This window comes from Rhinoraja longicauda, chromosome 2, assembly GCF_053455715.1.
Source record: "Rhinoraja longicauda isolate Sanriku21f chromosome 2, sRhiLon1.1, whole genome shotgun sequence".
NCBI classification, from domain to species: domain Eukaryota; kingdom Metazoa; phylum Chordata; class Chondrichthyes; order Rajiformes; family Arhynchobatidae; genus Rhinoraja; species Rhinoraja longicauda.
This window is the reverse complement of record NC_135954.1, coordinates 71762784-71779262: the sequence shown is the minus strand read 5'-3', so window position 1 is coordinate 71779262 and position 16479 is coordinate 71762784. Positions and strand designations below refer to the sequence as shown.

General features: G+C 38.1%; 1 protein-coding gene across 1 annotated transcript in view; it reads right to left on the bottom strand.

Annotated features, from left to right (window-relative positions):
• Positions 1-229: 229 nt before the first annotated feature.
• The window catches only part of nek10 (NIMA-related kinase 10), a 104015-nt gene continuing 87765 nt past the window's right edge, over positions 230-16479 (bottom strand). Inside the window, exons 32-37 of the mRNA XM_078420782.1 lie at positions 16028-16128; positions 11657-11767; positions 10693-10801; positions 10161-10213; positions 9956-10017; positions 230-2530 (exon numbers count right to left, since the gene is read on the bottom strand). Of these exons, the coding sequence (XP_078276908.1) occupies positions 2479-2530; positions 9956-10017; positions 10161-10213; positions 10693-10801; positions 11657-11767; positions 16028-16128 (488 nt within the window). The 3' untranslated portion in view covers positions 230-2478. The remainder of the gene's footprint in view (positions 2531-9955; positions 10018-10160; positions 10214-10692; positions 10802-11656; positions 11768-16027; positions 16129-16479) is intronic.

Here is a 16479-nt window from a genome sequence, read left to right as displayed (position 1 = left end):
TTTATCACAGTTCTTAATCCAAATTGTTGAAAGAGAAACTCTTTAAAAACTCTTTGATGTTGCTAGATTAATATGTATCAACACATTTAATATGACAGTAAAAATAACAACTGATTTGTATTAGCTTGGATTCATTTCTTAAATAAAAAGTAAAAACTATGGTAAATAAGAATTGTTCACGGTAAATTTTATTTAAACTATTTTATGCAACATGGAGAATTAGGCATTACAAAAATAAAACATGAACATTTCTAAATATCTCTTAACATTTTGCTGTCCAGTTTGCAAACATGAATAGAAACTTATTTTTAAATACACTTATTCACTCAATTTGTGCAGTACAGGCAATAAATCTTGAATTGTGTTAATGTAAATTTATTTCTTTAAAAGATCTATTTAAATGCAATACCACACCATTATTCTTCCACAAACAATCAAAATTTTAATAAATGTATAACATTTTGTGTTCTTTCTTTTTGTTTCTTTTAAATTATGTGCCTGAGTCTCAATTTTATCCGTGTCCTATCAAAACCTTGGAGACGTAAGAATTTTATGAATTTGTGAAAACTGTAAATGATAATGGAGTTGCAGAGGTCACAGGTTTAGTAAGCTATGAGAATCCCTGGTGCACTAATAATACTGGTACATTTGCAATGTTGTACAGCTTAAAGTATGTCTTATAAAAGCAGCCATTGCTAATTAATATTCAGGAATATAAGTGCATCTTATGTGAATTCAATAATTCAGGTTCATAAAGAAGCAGCAAAATATTTTAGAGCTGAAGACTTCCATGTTCTGAAGTATATTAGTTGCAGAAAATGACGAGAAAATCACTACCTGCAGTTGCAGGGAAAGGCATAGCCAGTGCTGAATCAGCATTTGCCAAGTAAATCACATCAACTAGAATAGTAGAACATGACTGTAAAGATATGACAGCAACCTCATTCCTTCACAAATCTACCTCAGTTTGATTAGACTGACACTTGAGCTGAATGGTACTGAAGAAATGGTTTGCATGTAAGACAGTAAATGTGGTAAGAAAATTACTTATTATTTCAGGTCATTGTCCTTTTTATCGAAAGTAGCTCTGATAAAAGGTCACTGACCTTAAACACTGACTCTGTTTCTCTCTCCACTGATATTGCCTGAACTACTCAATATTTCTTGCAATTTCTGCAGCAAAAAAGACCGCAGTATCCATAGAATTTTACATTTGAAGAAAAGGTTGATGCTTCTATATTTTGAAATCATTTATTATTTATGCTGTACAGCAAACGCACAGGCAGCTGCAGCATAAGATTTTAATAACACATAAATCAGACTAGATTCGCCCCTAATAAAATGAGAGATAAATGTTCCAAATTGGAAAATAAATATTTTTCTTTTTTTGCATTATTAAAATAATGTTGACATTTAATATTTGTCAATTATATTCAGTAACTAATCATGTTTGGAAAAAATCTAATAATTCGTAGCTATTGTCTTTTCATTGAAAATACTTCAATATGGCTCAGATTCCCTGGTAAAACCAATGCAGTTGTATTCTTTGCTGTTCGTAATGGGTAACTGCAATTGTTTATAAACTCAATATATAAATTATTCTTACAACAAGAGTAATTATCTAAATTTTGCTGCAACTAGAAAGCAGCCATTTGTGTGTTTTATGCAGATGAAATGTAACTTTGCATTATGTCATCTTCCAAAAAGTCCCATTCCTTTGGCAATTTTATGCATAAACATCAATTTACAGATGCTGTCCATGACTAAATATATTGATAATCATTCTCGGAAGATTGAACCTAATAGTTTATTGGATAGTCACATTTACAGACTGTTTGCATACCTGTAAATCACATTTTCTATATGAAGTCTATGCTATCAATTCAAACCAAAAGCACACAGATGTGACATTTGTGCTAATCTGAGCCATACATTTATATTTATAATTATATTTGCTTATCAATTGTGTTCATTTGGCATAGTAAATGGTTAAGTAAATTGGTTCATAAATCAATCTCATTTGCATTTTCAGGAATAAATGAAGAATTGACTTTAAACCAATCTATACTCCCCATAAAACACAGAGGATAGCATAGAAAAAGTAGAAAAATAGAAAAAATACAGTATAGACTGAATTGTATGTCAAGTTCAGTTTTCACTCTGTTATATACATGTATATATAAAGTTAAATGCACTTGAAGCAATGTGTACAGAATAAATCCTTCCTGAAATCTGTTATGAACAGATCGGGGACTGAATGCACAGAGGTGGTCCATAATATGCTTAATGATTATTAATTTTATCATTCCCAATTAATGATTTATCCCAATAATCAAAGCATTTAAAGGATGGGTATGGTGTGTGTGTTTACTATGTCCCTCCAAAACTTGTCAAATTTAAACACGTACATGTACTTCTGTGTGACGGCAGTTCTATACTACTTCTCTCGACAATTTCTTATGAAAATCAAAAGGAAGACTATCTCCGTGCAGTAAAATGATTCTTGATTATCCATGGGTAAGTGTGATTTCTGAAAAAGAAATGTTAATAAAAATATTACTGTGTTGTGGGCCTAACAGTGACAAAAAAATAGAATGTTGTAAAGTGGAAATTAAACTGGCTTTATCTCTGGACAGGATAGTTTAAAAAAAATCAGTTTCAGAGGTTTCCTTGAATATTCATAATTTAACAAAAATAGGAAATGTGAAATACAGTAGTGGTTTGTCACAATCTGGAAGCATCACTCCTCGGAGCAGGAATGGGGAAAAGAGTTATACCTATCACAAAACTGGAGGAGGCCATTTAGACAATAGGTGCAGGAGTCAGCACCGCCATTCAATGTGATCATGGCTGATCATTCACAATCAGTACCCCTACCTACTCCCCATACGCCCTGACTCCGCTATCTTTAAGAGCTCTATCTAGCTCTCTCTTGAAAGCATCTGGAGATTTGGCCTCCACTGCCTTCTGAGGCAGAGAATTCCACAGATTTACAACTCTCTGACTGAAAAGGTTTTTCCTCATCTCCGTTCTAAATGGCCTACCCCTTATTCTTAAACTGTGGTCCCTGGTTCTGGACTCCCCCAACATTGGGAACATATTTCCTGCCTCTAACGTGTCCAATCCCTTAATAATCTTATATGTTTCAATAAGATCCCCTCTCATCCGTCTAAATTCCAGCGCATACAAGCCTAGTCACTCCAGTCTTTCAACATACGACAGTCCCGCCATTCCGGGAATTAACCTAGTGAACCTGGTCCAGGTTCCAGCCAGAAATCCAAATCTTCTCCTTCCTTCCCTCCACCCTGCAACTTACTCTCTCAATTAGCTGTACTTTCATTCTTTTGGCCATTAATTCACACTACTTTACGATATATATTAATAATTTGGATGATGGAATTAGAAGTAACACTAGCAAGTTTGCAGATGACACAAAGCTGGGTGGCAGTGTGAACTGCGAAGAGGATGTTAGGAGGTTGCAGGGTAACTTGGACAGGTTGTATAATGTAGATAAATGTGAGGTTATCCACTTTAGCAGCAAAAATAAGGAGGCAGATTATTATCTCAATGGTGTCAGATTAGGTAAAGGGGAAGTGCAACGAGACCTTGGTTTCCTTGTACACCAGCCACTGAAAGTAAGCGTGCAGGTACAGCAGGCACTGAAGAAAGCTAATGGCCTGTTGGACATCATAATGAGAGGATTTGAGTAAAGGAATAAGGAGGTCCTTCTGCAGTTGTATAGGGCCCTGGTGAGACCATATCTGGAATATCGTGTGCAGTTTTGGTCTCCTAATTTGAGGAAGGACGTCCTTGCTATTGAGGTAGTACAGCGTAGGTTCAAGAGGTTAATCCCTGGGATGGAGGGACTGTCATATGAGGAAAGATTGGAAAGTCTAGGCTTGTATTCACTGACGTTTAGAAGGATCTTATAGAGACTTATAAAATTATAAAAGGACTAGACAAGCTAGATGCAGGAAAAATGTTCCCAATGTTGGAGTCCAGAACCAGGGGACACAGTCTAAGAATAAAGGGGAAGGCCATTTAAAACTGAGGTGAGAAGAAACTTTTCACCCAGAGTTGTGAACTTGTGGAATTCTCTGCCACAGAAGGTAGTGGATGAATTTAAAAGAGAGTTAGATAGAGCTCTAGGGGCTAGTGTGTATAACTAGTGCATGAACGGGTGATTGATGGTCAGTAATGGACTCGGTGGGCTGTGAAGGGCCTGTTTCCAAGCTGCATCTCCAAACTAAACTATTTTGGTGTAAAAAATACAGTGAAGCACAGTAAATAAAACTTGGGATTTTGATGCCGGATGTAGGTTTTTCAGTGTATTGGATGTAAATCCTACTAAAAGCTCAATACACATTTTTAAAAGATATCACATAGTAAAATAATGCATTCTCCAGTGAACTCGGTAAAATTAAGGAGACACAGTGTGTGGCAAGAACAGGAAGGCAGACTATTATCTGAATGGTGTCAGATTAAGAAAAGGGGAGGTGCAACGAGACCAGGGTGTGCTTGTACATCAGTCACTGAAAGTAAGCATGCAGGTACAGCGAAGAAAGCTAATGTCATGATGGCCTTCATTGCGAGAGGATTTGAGTTAAGGAGCAAGGAGGTCCTACTGCAGTTGTACAGGACCCTGGCGAGACTGCACTTTGAGTATTGTGTGCAATTTTGGTCTCCTAATTTGAGGAAGAACATTATTGCTATTGAGGGAGTGCAGCATAGGTTCACCAGGTTAATCCCCAGGATGGCGGGATTGACACATGATGAAAGAATGGGTCAACTGGGCTTGTATTCATTGGAATTTAGAAGGATGAGAGGGGATCTTATAGAAACATATAAAATTCTTAAAGGATTGGACAGGCTAGATGCAGGAAAAATGTTCTCGATGTTGGGGGAGTCCAGAACCAGGGGTCATAGTTTAAGAATAAGGGGTAGGCCATTTAGGACTGAGATGAGGAAAACGTTTTTCATCCAAAGAGTTGTGAATCTGTGGAAGTCTCTGCCACAGAAGGCAGTGGAGGCCAATTCACTGGATGGGCTAAAGGAATCAAGGGGATATGGTGAAAAAGCAGGAACGGGGTACTGATTTCAGATGATCAGCCATGATCATATTGAATGGTGGTGCTGGCTCAAATGGCCGATTGGCCTACTCCTGCACCTATTTTTCTATGTTTCTAGTCAAGCATGATTTCCCCTTCATAAATCCATGCTGACTTTGACCGATCCTGTCACTGTTTTCCAAATGCGCTGCTATTACATCTTTAATAATCGACGCAAGCATCTTCCCCACTACCGATGTAAGGCTAACCGGTCTATAATTCCCCTATAATTTTCTCTCTCCATCCTTTCTTAAAAAATTGAGTTACATTAGCTACCCACTATAACAGGAAACAGTGCAGTTGCAAGCAGTTGTTTGGGGATTGGACGAAAGTTACAGTTGTTAGTAACCAAGGGTTAGTACAATAATCATTGCTTTTCTTAATATTTATTATTTACCGACAATTTGGATTTGGGTGAACAGAACAGATTCCAAATGTGGAGATTATATAATATATGGAAGCACAATAAGATATTATTTGGCTATAAAAGGATTTAGACTTCAGAATGGGTGAACATGAAGTTTAATGCAGAAAATGTGACATGTTGGTAGGAAGACCAACATACAACTAGGTTACACATTTCTGAAAAACAAGATCGCGGGGATACAGTGCCCAACATAATGTTTGGGACAAAGACCCATCATTTATTTATTTGCCTCTGTACTCCACAATTTGAGATTTGTAATAGAAAAAATCACATGTGGTTAAAGTGCACGTTGTCAGATTTTAATAAAGGCCATTTTTATACATTTTGGTTTCACCATGTACAAATTACAGCAGTGTTTGTACATAGTCCCCCATTTCAGGACACCATAATGTTTGGGACACAACAATGTTATGTAAATGAAAGTAGTCATGTTCAGTATTTTGTTGCATATCCTTTCCATGCAATGACTGCTTGAAGTCTGCAATTCATGGACATCACCAGTTGCTGGGTGTCTTCTCTGGTGATGCTCTGCCAGGTATATATATTGCAGCCGTCTTTAGCTTATGCTTGTTTATGGGGCTAGTCCCCGTCAGTTTTCTCTTCAGCATATAAAAGGCATGCTCAATTGGGTTCAGATCGGGTGATTGACTTGGCCACTCAAGAATTGACCATTTTTTAGCTTTGAAAAACTCCTTTGTTGCTTTAGCAGTATGTTTGGGATCATTGTCTTGCTGTAGAATGAACTGCCGGCCAATGAGTTTTGAGGCATTTGTTTGAACTTGAGCAGATAGGATGTGTCTATACACTTCAGAATTCATTATGCTACTACCATCAGCAGTTGTATCATCAATGAAGATAAGTGAGCCAGTACCTTCAGCAGCCATACATGCCCAGGCCATAACACCCCCACCACCTTGTTTCACAGATAAGGTAGTATGCTTTGGATCTTGAGCAGTTCCTTCTCTCTTCCATACTTTGCTCTTGCCACCACTCTGATATAAGTTAATCTTTGTCTCATCTGTCCACAAGACCTTTTTCCAGAACTGTGGTTGCTCTTTTAAGTACTTCTTGGCAAACTGTATCCTGGCCATCATATTTTAGCGGCTAACCAGTGGTTTGCATCTTGCAGTATAGCCTCTGTATTTCTGTTCATGAAGTCTTCTGCGGACAGTGGTCATTGACAAATCCACACCTGATTCCTGAAGACTGTTTCTGATCTGTCAGACAGGTGTTTTGAGGATTTTTCTTTATTATAGAGAGAATTCTTCTGTCATCAGCTGTGGAGGTCTTCCTTGGCCTGCCAGTCCCTTTGAGATTAGTAAGCTCACCAGTGCTTTCTTTCTTCTTAATGATGTTCCAAACAGTTGATTTTGGCAAGACTAAGGTTTGGCTGATGTCTAACAGTTTTATTCTTGTTTCTCAGTCTCATAATAGCTTCCTTGACTTTCATTGGCACAACTTCGGTCCTCATGTTGATAAACAGCAATAAAAGTTTCCAAAGGTGATGGAAAGACTGGAGGAACGACTCAGTGCTGAGAGCTCTCTTTTACCTGCATTAAGGAGGCATTTAAACACACCTGGGCAATTACAAACACCTGTGAAGCCATGTGTCCCAAACATTATGGTGCCCTGAAATGGGGGGACTTTGTATAAACACAGCTGTAATTTTTACATGGTGAAACCAAAATGTATAAAAATACCCTTTAATAAAATCTGACAATGTGCACTTTAACTACATGTGATTTTTTTTCTATTACAAATCTCAAATTGTGGAGTACAGAGGCAAATCAATAAATGATGGGTCTTTGTCCCAAACATTATGGAGGGCACTGTATATCCACATATCATTGAACATAGCAAGGCCAGATTGAGAGAAGACTTAAAAATTCATATGGGATCCAGGCTTTATAAATTGAGACATGAAGTACATGATCAAAGAAGTCATGATGACTCTGTATAAAACACTGGAATCAAAGTCAAGAATCTGAAAAAGTGGGATTTATATCTTGGAACAGGAGATTAAAAGGGAATCTGATGGAAGTATTAAAAATCTTGAGATAAACTGTACCCAGTTTATGGATTAAAGGATCACAGGACAAAGTTGGAGATAATTTGTATGAGAACCAAAAGTGACACAAAAAAGACCTTTTATTTTACATACAACTGTTATTTTGGATCTTGAATGTTCTTCTAGGAGTAATAATGAAAGAAGTTTCAACTGTGGTGTTCACCAAATAATTTGAAAGGGGGAAAAATGCAGGGCTATGGGAGAATGGAACCAACTAAAATGCTCTTCCAATTAGCAGATATGGAATCGATGGATCGAATGGCCTCTATCCATATTGTAAACCGAGTTACTGAATGATGGTATAGGCTAGAAGGATACATAACTCGCTCCTCCTTATTACTTATGATTTTTGCTTCTCCCAAGGATTGTTAAACTTATTGGTAAACTGAGACGGTATCAGTATACAATCTCATCCTCAGATCAAACACCAAAATCCTTACATGCTATATTTGTCTTTGGAGATGGTTCTGAATTCATAATGCTGTGGTTTCAAGGCAAATGGGCTAATGCTGATTGATAGCTAGTAATTTAAATCTAATGCCATAATATTATCGCAAACTTCACCATAGAAAACTGAAAGATCTTAATATGAAGTTAGACTTTGAGAACTTTCAGTTATATAGATAGACACAAAATGCTGGAGTAACTCCAGGCAGCATCTCTGGAGAAAATGCTTAGGTGATATTTCGAGTCAGGACCCTTCTTCAGACTCTGCTCCAGCATTTTGTGACTATCTTTTGTATAAATCAGCATCTGCAGTTCCTTTAAAAAAAATATTCAGTTCTGTATTTTACTATTAAGTACTGTATTATCTTAATCTGTGGTCAGGGTAGAGGTGTCATTCATATTGAGGAGTAAAGATAAATGTGTGGCAATGGTGGAAGCTATTTGATGGATACTGTTGATAATGTCCTGCTTGGTAGACTGATCTGGAAGGTTAGATCACATGGGGATCCTGGATGAGCTAGATTGAATACAAAATTGGCTTGTTGATAGGAGATGGAGGTAGTCAAGAGTTTCTTTCCAAATTAGAAGTCTGTGCTGCCGGGATCAATGCTGGATACATGTTGTTTATTATCTATATCAACAATTTGGTTGAGAATGTAGTTGCCATGGTTAATAAGTTTGCAGATGAGATCAAAGTTGGTAGTGCAGTGGGCAGAGAAGTAGGTTGTCTAAGATTATAACAAGATCTAGATTAAATGGGACAGAGGACTAAGGAATGGTGGATGGAATTTAATTCTGACAAGTGCAAAATGTTATATTTTGTGAAGTTAAATCTGAACAGGGTTTGCTCAGTGAATTGAGAGTATTATAAGAACAGAGAGACCTGGAGATAGGTACACAGTTCCCTGAAAGTGGTAACACAGTTAGAGGTACACAGGGTGGTAAAAGTTTTTGGCACACTTGCCTACAGGAAGACATGTCATTTAGCTGAAAATAATGCAGTAAAGATTCACATCAGTGCAACCATTACTGGAGGGTTTGAGTTACAAGAAGAGGCTGGAAGGCTTGGTCTTTTTTCCCCAGCAATATCGTAGGCTGAGTGACCTTAGGGAACCATACGAGATCATGAGGGACATAGATAAGGTAAATTGTGACCATTTGCCAGGATAAGGGAGTCTAAAAGTAGAGGGCACAGCTTTAAGGTGAGGGGAAACGTTTTAGATTAACACCTGACCCCATCCGTGACAAGTGAGTGAGAAGATGGTGAAGTATGGGCCAGGACCATGGGGGAGCAAGTGTAGGTGAACTTGAGGGAGTTTGGACAATGGATTACAGGGGTGTATATGTCAGTGTGGTAATGTGGCATTGGGCTTGGATGATCACATGAAAATTGGAAATCATATTGGGAGTTGAAGGTGTCACTGCATTTGTGAAGGAAACAGGGATGAAGGGGGGTGCTGATTGCAGAGTTGGAGTAAAAGATGCGAGGGTGGCGACGACTGGGAGTGGCTGTGGAAATGGGCTCTTTGCATCAGAATGGATTACAGCAGATAATGGATGCTTATTGGTAAGGGTTATCTTTCATAACATGGGATGGGGATTTGTTTTTCCTAACCTGCAGGCACAATGGAGCGTCATTTGTCTCTTCCCTGTGGTAGTCTTTGCCTCCCAGTACATAGCAAGCCTAGCTTGGAACTATTTTACCCTAAAATACAAATAAAATTTGAGGCAGAGTGCTTCCATAAAATATCTAATGAACTATTTTATCAAATTGGATTGGACATTCACCTCAATGAGAACTGGAACTTTGAAGTGGATCAAGTCATTGTGGAGTATTTTTATTCTCCAGCTGACCCAAAACATTTCTGTGATTAACAATTTTCCTGCGTGTGTGCGCAAACTTACCTATTGACTGTGTTTAGGATGTCATAATAACCACTTTCAATAAGAACTTCTTCAATCATCATCTATACATGAAACAAACAAATGTTAACAAATATTTAAAATATCCTGCCTTTCAAATAATACAGGCAAATATTAATGAAAATATTTTTTACTTAAGTTTCTTAAATGTAAGTCATTAATATACAAACATGTAGATAACACTAGCCTGCATTTGCTCGTATGTTATTCCTTCCTCATATTCGTAGCTGTACACGTTCACTACAGGAACAACAATAATAATCAAAATGATAGAATAGCAAATAAATATAAGCAGTAATAAAACAATCAGCTGGCATGTGCTGAATGGCATATTAACAAATAGGGACCTGGTAGTTTTTGCTTTTGCTATCTGGGCAGCATCAACCAGAACAAATTACCTACCCTTTTTTAATACAGCTGATTTTCATTTTGGGCACATTTCATAAAGTATGAGCAACACTTTTTGCAGATTTAAGTATGGTAGTATAATAGTTGCTGCTGGTTGAGTACCAAAGGAGAGTGGAGCTCCATTGACAAAAAAGGCTTAACACTTCCAGGACTAAGTAGCCCACTTGATTGATTTCCTATCCATCACACCAACTGGCTCAGTGGCTGAAATATGTGTCTTCTACTAAACATACTATAGTTACTCGTTAAGTAAACATTTTTTGTGGGTAAGATGTTGTAGATAAGGTAGATGTTGATTAAATGATTATTACCTGCTCTGTCTCCAGGGGATGCTGCATTCTCCCTGGATGTCTGACGCATTAAATTACAGTCTGCTGTGACGAAGTTCAGTTCAATCAGTTCTGGAGACCCTTGAAGAAGCTGTCATTAAATTTAATAAATGTGTTTGTGATGTGATTTTGGCAGTAACATTTCTCTTAAGAATCTCAAGTGGTATGAAGAAATGTGAAAGTGAAAATATACAAGATAAAAATTTACTGTTTTGTTATTTTTCTACAATATTCCAATGTCATTTGGCAATGCATATTAAGAAAATTCACTGAATTGTCATAAACATAGTGTCATACAGCATGGAAACAGTCCCTTTGGCCCAACCTTCCCACACTGACCAACATGTCCCATCTACACTAGTCCCACCTGCCTGCATTTGGCCCATATCCCTCTAAACCTGTCCTTTCCAGGTTTCATGCATGATTGTTTCTTATATCCAGGTTTAATTGTTTTTTAAACATTGCAATAGTCCCTGCCTCAACTACCTCCTCTAGCAGCTGTTCCATACACCCACCATCCTTTGTGTGGAAAAAGTTACCCCTCAGATTGAAAATTTTCCCCCTTCACCATAAACCTATGACCTCTGGTTCTTGATTCCCCTATTGTGGGCAAGAGACTCTGTGCGTCTACCTGAATTATTCCTCTCATGATTTTATACACCTCTATAAGAGCACCCGTCGTCATCCTGAACTGAAAGGAATAGTGTCCCAGCCTGTTCAACCTCTCCCTATAGCTCTGTGAACAGATTACACATTGCACACAATTCAATACTTTGCACATTAGTAATATGGCCAGAGGCTTCTTGACTTCTATATTTTGTGAAATTGCACTTCATACTTTCCCTTGGCTTAGAAGATTTATGGCTCAGAAGTATGTTTGAAATTTCTGAATTTTTTATTTCCAAGATTTGCATCACATTATTTTATCAGTGTTATAACAACAAACCTTTTTAAGTTCTGCTTTCAAGTTGCAAGGATTGCTCTGTGGACTGAATAATGATTTTTTAAATCTCTCAATTACACTTTTTCGAAAGTTGTGATGTAAAGTAGGTGGAAGCTGTGTAGAGAGAGGAATATCGTAATTAGAATTTGAGAGCTTCACGTTAATTCAGTTAAATAATATAAAAATCTGTAGAATGCCTTGACATAAAAGTCTGATGATATTGATTTAATTATTTTACATTATAAGACAAAATACGTATTGTGGCCTTGCTATTTGTTTCAATAGCATTGAACACAGTTGATCATGGAATGCATCACATATTTCAAAATGGCTTATTAGTGCAGGACCATCCCATCTTGCATCATAGTTTATGTGAAACAAAATTATTGCACAGCAAGTTAATGCCCAAAGTTATTATCTATAATTAGGAAACATCTGAATTAAGATAGTACATCCATGGACTGTTCTAATGTATTAAGATTTAAAACAAAATTCAAACATGAATTTTCATTGACTGTACAATGTGGTGCAATTAGAGTAATGCTTTTTCCTAATTCGGCATTTGGTTGGAATCCAAATCTAAATGGAAGGATTTGCCTGTCTGGAAGTGAACTGTGATTCAGCAGGTACAAATAATGAATTATTGGTTCAGCCTTGCAACCATAGACTTTATGTCTGTGCCATAACAATTCAATGAATCTAATCTATTATAAATGGTTATGCATCTATATTTACAGATCTGCTCCATTTTGTTACTCATGTGCTGAAGAATAATTTGACTCGTTATTCCTATTTCTGTAGTTAATTCACCTCATACTTTACAACATTCAAATTCAAATTACATTCACTCTGCAAGCCTGATGGTGCCAACCTCCATATTAATTAGCTGTTTTGTTTTGGCATTTCAATATCAAGCCAAGAACTGTTTCAGAATGTATTCATATTGAACGGATGTACTGACCTGTGTGATATGACAACCTTTAATCCCTGGATATCTTTTCAAGGTCATAGAGTCATACAACACAGAAATAGGCCCTTCGGCCCAACTTGCCCATGCTGACCAAGATGCCCATCTACATTAGCCCCACCTGCCTGCGTTTAGCCCATATTCCTTTAAACCTTCCCTAGCCATGTACATGTTCATATGTCTTTCACATGTTGTTATAGTACCTGCCACCACTATCCTCTGGCAACACATTCCTTATATCCACCACCTATTGTGAAAAGAATTGACCCTCAAGTGCCCTATTAAATCATTCCCCTTGCACTTAAATCTATGTACCCTGGTTCTTGATTCCCCAACTCTGGGTAGAAGACGCTGTGCATTTACCCTATCTATTTTCCTCATGATCTTATGCACCTCTATAAAATCACCTCTCAGCCTCCTGCACTCCAAGTCCTAGCCTGCCCAACCTTTCTCTGTAGCTCAGGTTCTCAAGTCCTGGCAACATTCTCATAAAACAAAAGCTACTCACAGTCACCATGATCACCTATATTATCAGCCAATATGTTCATGGCTCATAATTTACAAATGAATGAGCTAAAACATTAGGATATTTTAATCATGAAATAAGATTAGATTTTAAACAGGTAACCTTTCAGGTCAATGGCCTTGCACCAAAACTAGAAAAGTGAAAATGCACTTGAGTTTTAAATGAAATAAAAGGGTGGACAGGAGAGGAAAGTAAGGTCAGTGATAAAATGGAGACCAAAGTTGTGAGAATAGATTGCAGGAATATAAATGAGGGGATTGCACCGAGGAATTTCCTATTCATTGAGATATCATGGGCTTTATTTATGATTGTAACAATGTGCTGGGCCCAGGATAGATCTTCAGAGATATGCACAGCCAGGAATTTTGACTCTCTTTACCACTGTTCTGTCGATGAACACAGGTTTGTGAATCCTCAACCTTCCTCTTCCGAAGTCAACGATCAGTTCCTTGGTTTTACTGATGATGAGAGCAAGGTTGTTGTCTGGCATCATCTGGTCAGTTGATCGATCTTCCTCCTATACTCTGACTCATTGGCATCTGTAATTTGTCCAACAGTGGTGTCATCGGCAAATTTGAAGCTAGAGGTGGAACTGTACCCAGCTACATAGTCATGAGTATAGAGTGAGTAGAGCAGGGGGGCGAGCATGTGGCCTTGAGGTGCTCCTATGCTGATGGCTATCGAGGAAGAAATGTTGCTGCCAATTTCTACAGATCGTGGTCTGTTGAGGATCCAGTTGCAGATGGATGTGCAGAGACCGTTCTGTGAGCTTGAGAATGTCTTCCTTTTCCCTTAACCACTGATTCCCCGCCAGTCCCGCACCTGTTTTCACCCTCACTCCTCTCAGCCAAAACATAGATAAGGTTCCTCTTGTTCCTCCCCTTCCTGCAACACTATCCCCTTCCCCAAAATAAAACTTTACTTTCAATGGATCATTGAATTCTGCTCAATGAGAGATTTCACCAACATCATTTTCCCTTCCCCTCCATTTTTGGCATTCCGAAGGGACAATTCCCTTCATGACTTGCAGACCTGTTTTTCCATTTCCACCAATCATGCAATTCCTTATTCTTTGCTCGATATCTGGGGACCTAAAGTGTCCCTCCAGGTGAAGCAAAAATTCATATGCAATTACTTTCTATCAAGTTATTTAATTTGTTGTTCATGGTTTGCTCTATCAAACCAAACACAGGTTGGGCGACTGATTTGCAGAACACCTTCATCCAGTCTGCAAGGATTACCCCGAGCTTCCTGTTTCCTTTCATTTTAATTCCCTATCCCATTCCTGTTCCATTCCTGATGAAGGGATTAAAAGTAACATTAGCAAATTTGCAGATGACATAAAGCTGGGTGGCAGTGTGAAGTGTGAGGAGGATGCTATGAGGATACAGAGTGACTTGGACAGGTTGTGTGAGTTGTTGTGATATTGCAGGGACTACTTTGTTGTATCACAAAGACTACTTTGTTTGCCTGTGTAGTAACGTGTATGTAAGGGAATGAGGTGATTAGGTGGTCACTCTGGTTCCAGGTGGCCGTGGAATAAACAGTCTGGATTTAAGCTCCAGCATTATAACCTTTTAAACACGTGTACTTGTGGTCCGTCCAGAGTCATAACAAAGGTATAACAGATACCGGACCACGAAGTACAACATGAGTGAGCAGATGCATGGCAGATGCAGTTTAATGTAGATAAATGCGAGGTTATCCAGTTTGGTGGTAAGAACAGGAAGGCAGATTATTATCTGAATGGTGTCACGTTAGGAAAAGGGGAGGTACAACGAGATCTCGGTATCCTAGTTCATCAGTCACTGAAAGTAAGCATGCAGCTACAGCAGGCAATGAAGAAAGCTAATGGAATGTTGGCATTCATAACAAAAGTATAGGAGCAAAGAGGTCCTTCTGCAGTTGTACAGGGCCCTAGTGAGACCACACCTGGAGTATTGTGTGCAGTTTTGGTCTCCAAATTTGAGGAAGGACATTCTTACTATTGAGGGAGTGCAGCGTAGGTTCACGAGGTTAATGCCCGGAATGGCGGGACTGTCATATGTTGAAAGACTAGAGTGACTGGGCTTGTGAACTCTGGAATTTAGAAGGATGAGAGGGAATCTTATTGAAACATATACGATTATTAAGGGGTTGGAGATGCTAGAGGCAGGAAACATGTTCCCGATGTTGGGGGAGTCCCGAACCAGGGGCTACAGTTTAAGAATAAGGGGTGGGCCATTTAGAACGGAGATGAGGAAAAACCATTTCACTCAGAGAGTTGTAAATCTGTGGAACTCTCTGCCTCAGAAGGCAGTGGAGGCCAATTCCCTTGATGCTTTCAAGAGAGAGTTAGATAGAGTTCTTATGATAGTGGAGTCAAGGGATATGGGGAGAAGGCAGGAATGGGGTACTGATTGTGGATGATCAGCCATGATCACGGTGAATGGCGGTGCTGGCTCGAAGGGCCAAAAGGCCTACTACTGCACCTATTGTCCATAGCTCTCTTATACCTGCATTAAGGAGGCAATTATTACGCACCTGAGCAATTACAAACACCTTTGAAGCCATGTGAGCCAAACATAATGGTGCCCTGAAATGGTGGAACTATGTATAATTTTCTGCCCTGACAAACAAATTAACATATTGGACTCTTAACAATTATTATAAACTTTTATGAAATAAAAATTTAAATGATCTTTGTATCTCTAGTGAGAAGATAAAGGGGAAAAAGATCATCTTCAGAAAGATACCGCCAATGATCACTAATCACAATACGTGGAAGCAAAGCATTTTAGAAAATAAATCCATGGGTTGAATAACATTTGTTCAAAATTAAAACCATAAGGATTTAAATGTTATGGTTGTAATAAAATAACACAATGAATCAACCACATACCTGTGTAATATATATGATTTTGTGCAGCTGGATGAGAATCTGTTGAATTGGGTCACTAATTTGGCGTACTTTCCGTTGAGAGACTGCTATTCCTGCAGATGCTTTCAATGAGAATGCCATAAATCAGATTAGAGGAATTCCAAGTAGACAGGTTACGATTTTATGATCGAAAATTATCAGAGTAGTATACATAAGTAAATGTATGAAAATAGTACAAAACAGATTTTGTCAGAGATTGCCATATGAATTTATATTAAAAGTAATATTGTTACTTCACATTTTGAAGAAGACTGGTTTCAAACAGTGATGGGACAGCATTCCATTAAAACAAAAAACTCTTCCCAGTGAGTTATGAATGATCCTCCAAATTTATTGATCGTAGATTGCTTGTTACGGAAATTTTGAAAATACATAATCCATTCCATTGGAAGGTTACGTGCATGTTTAATTGT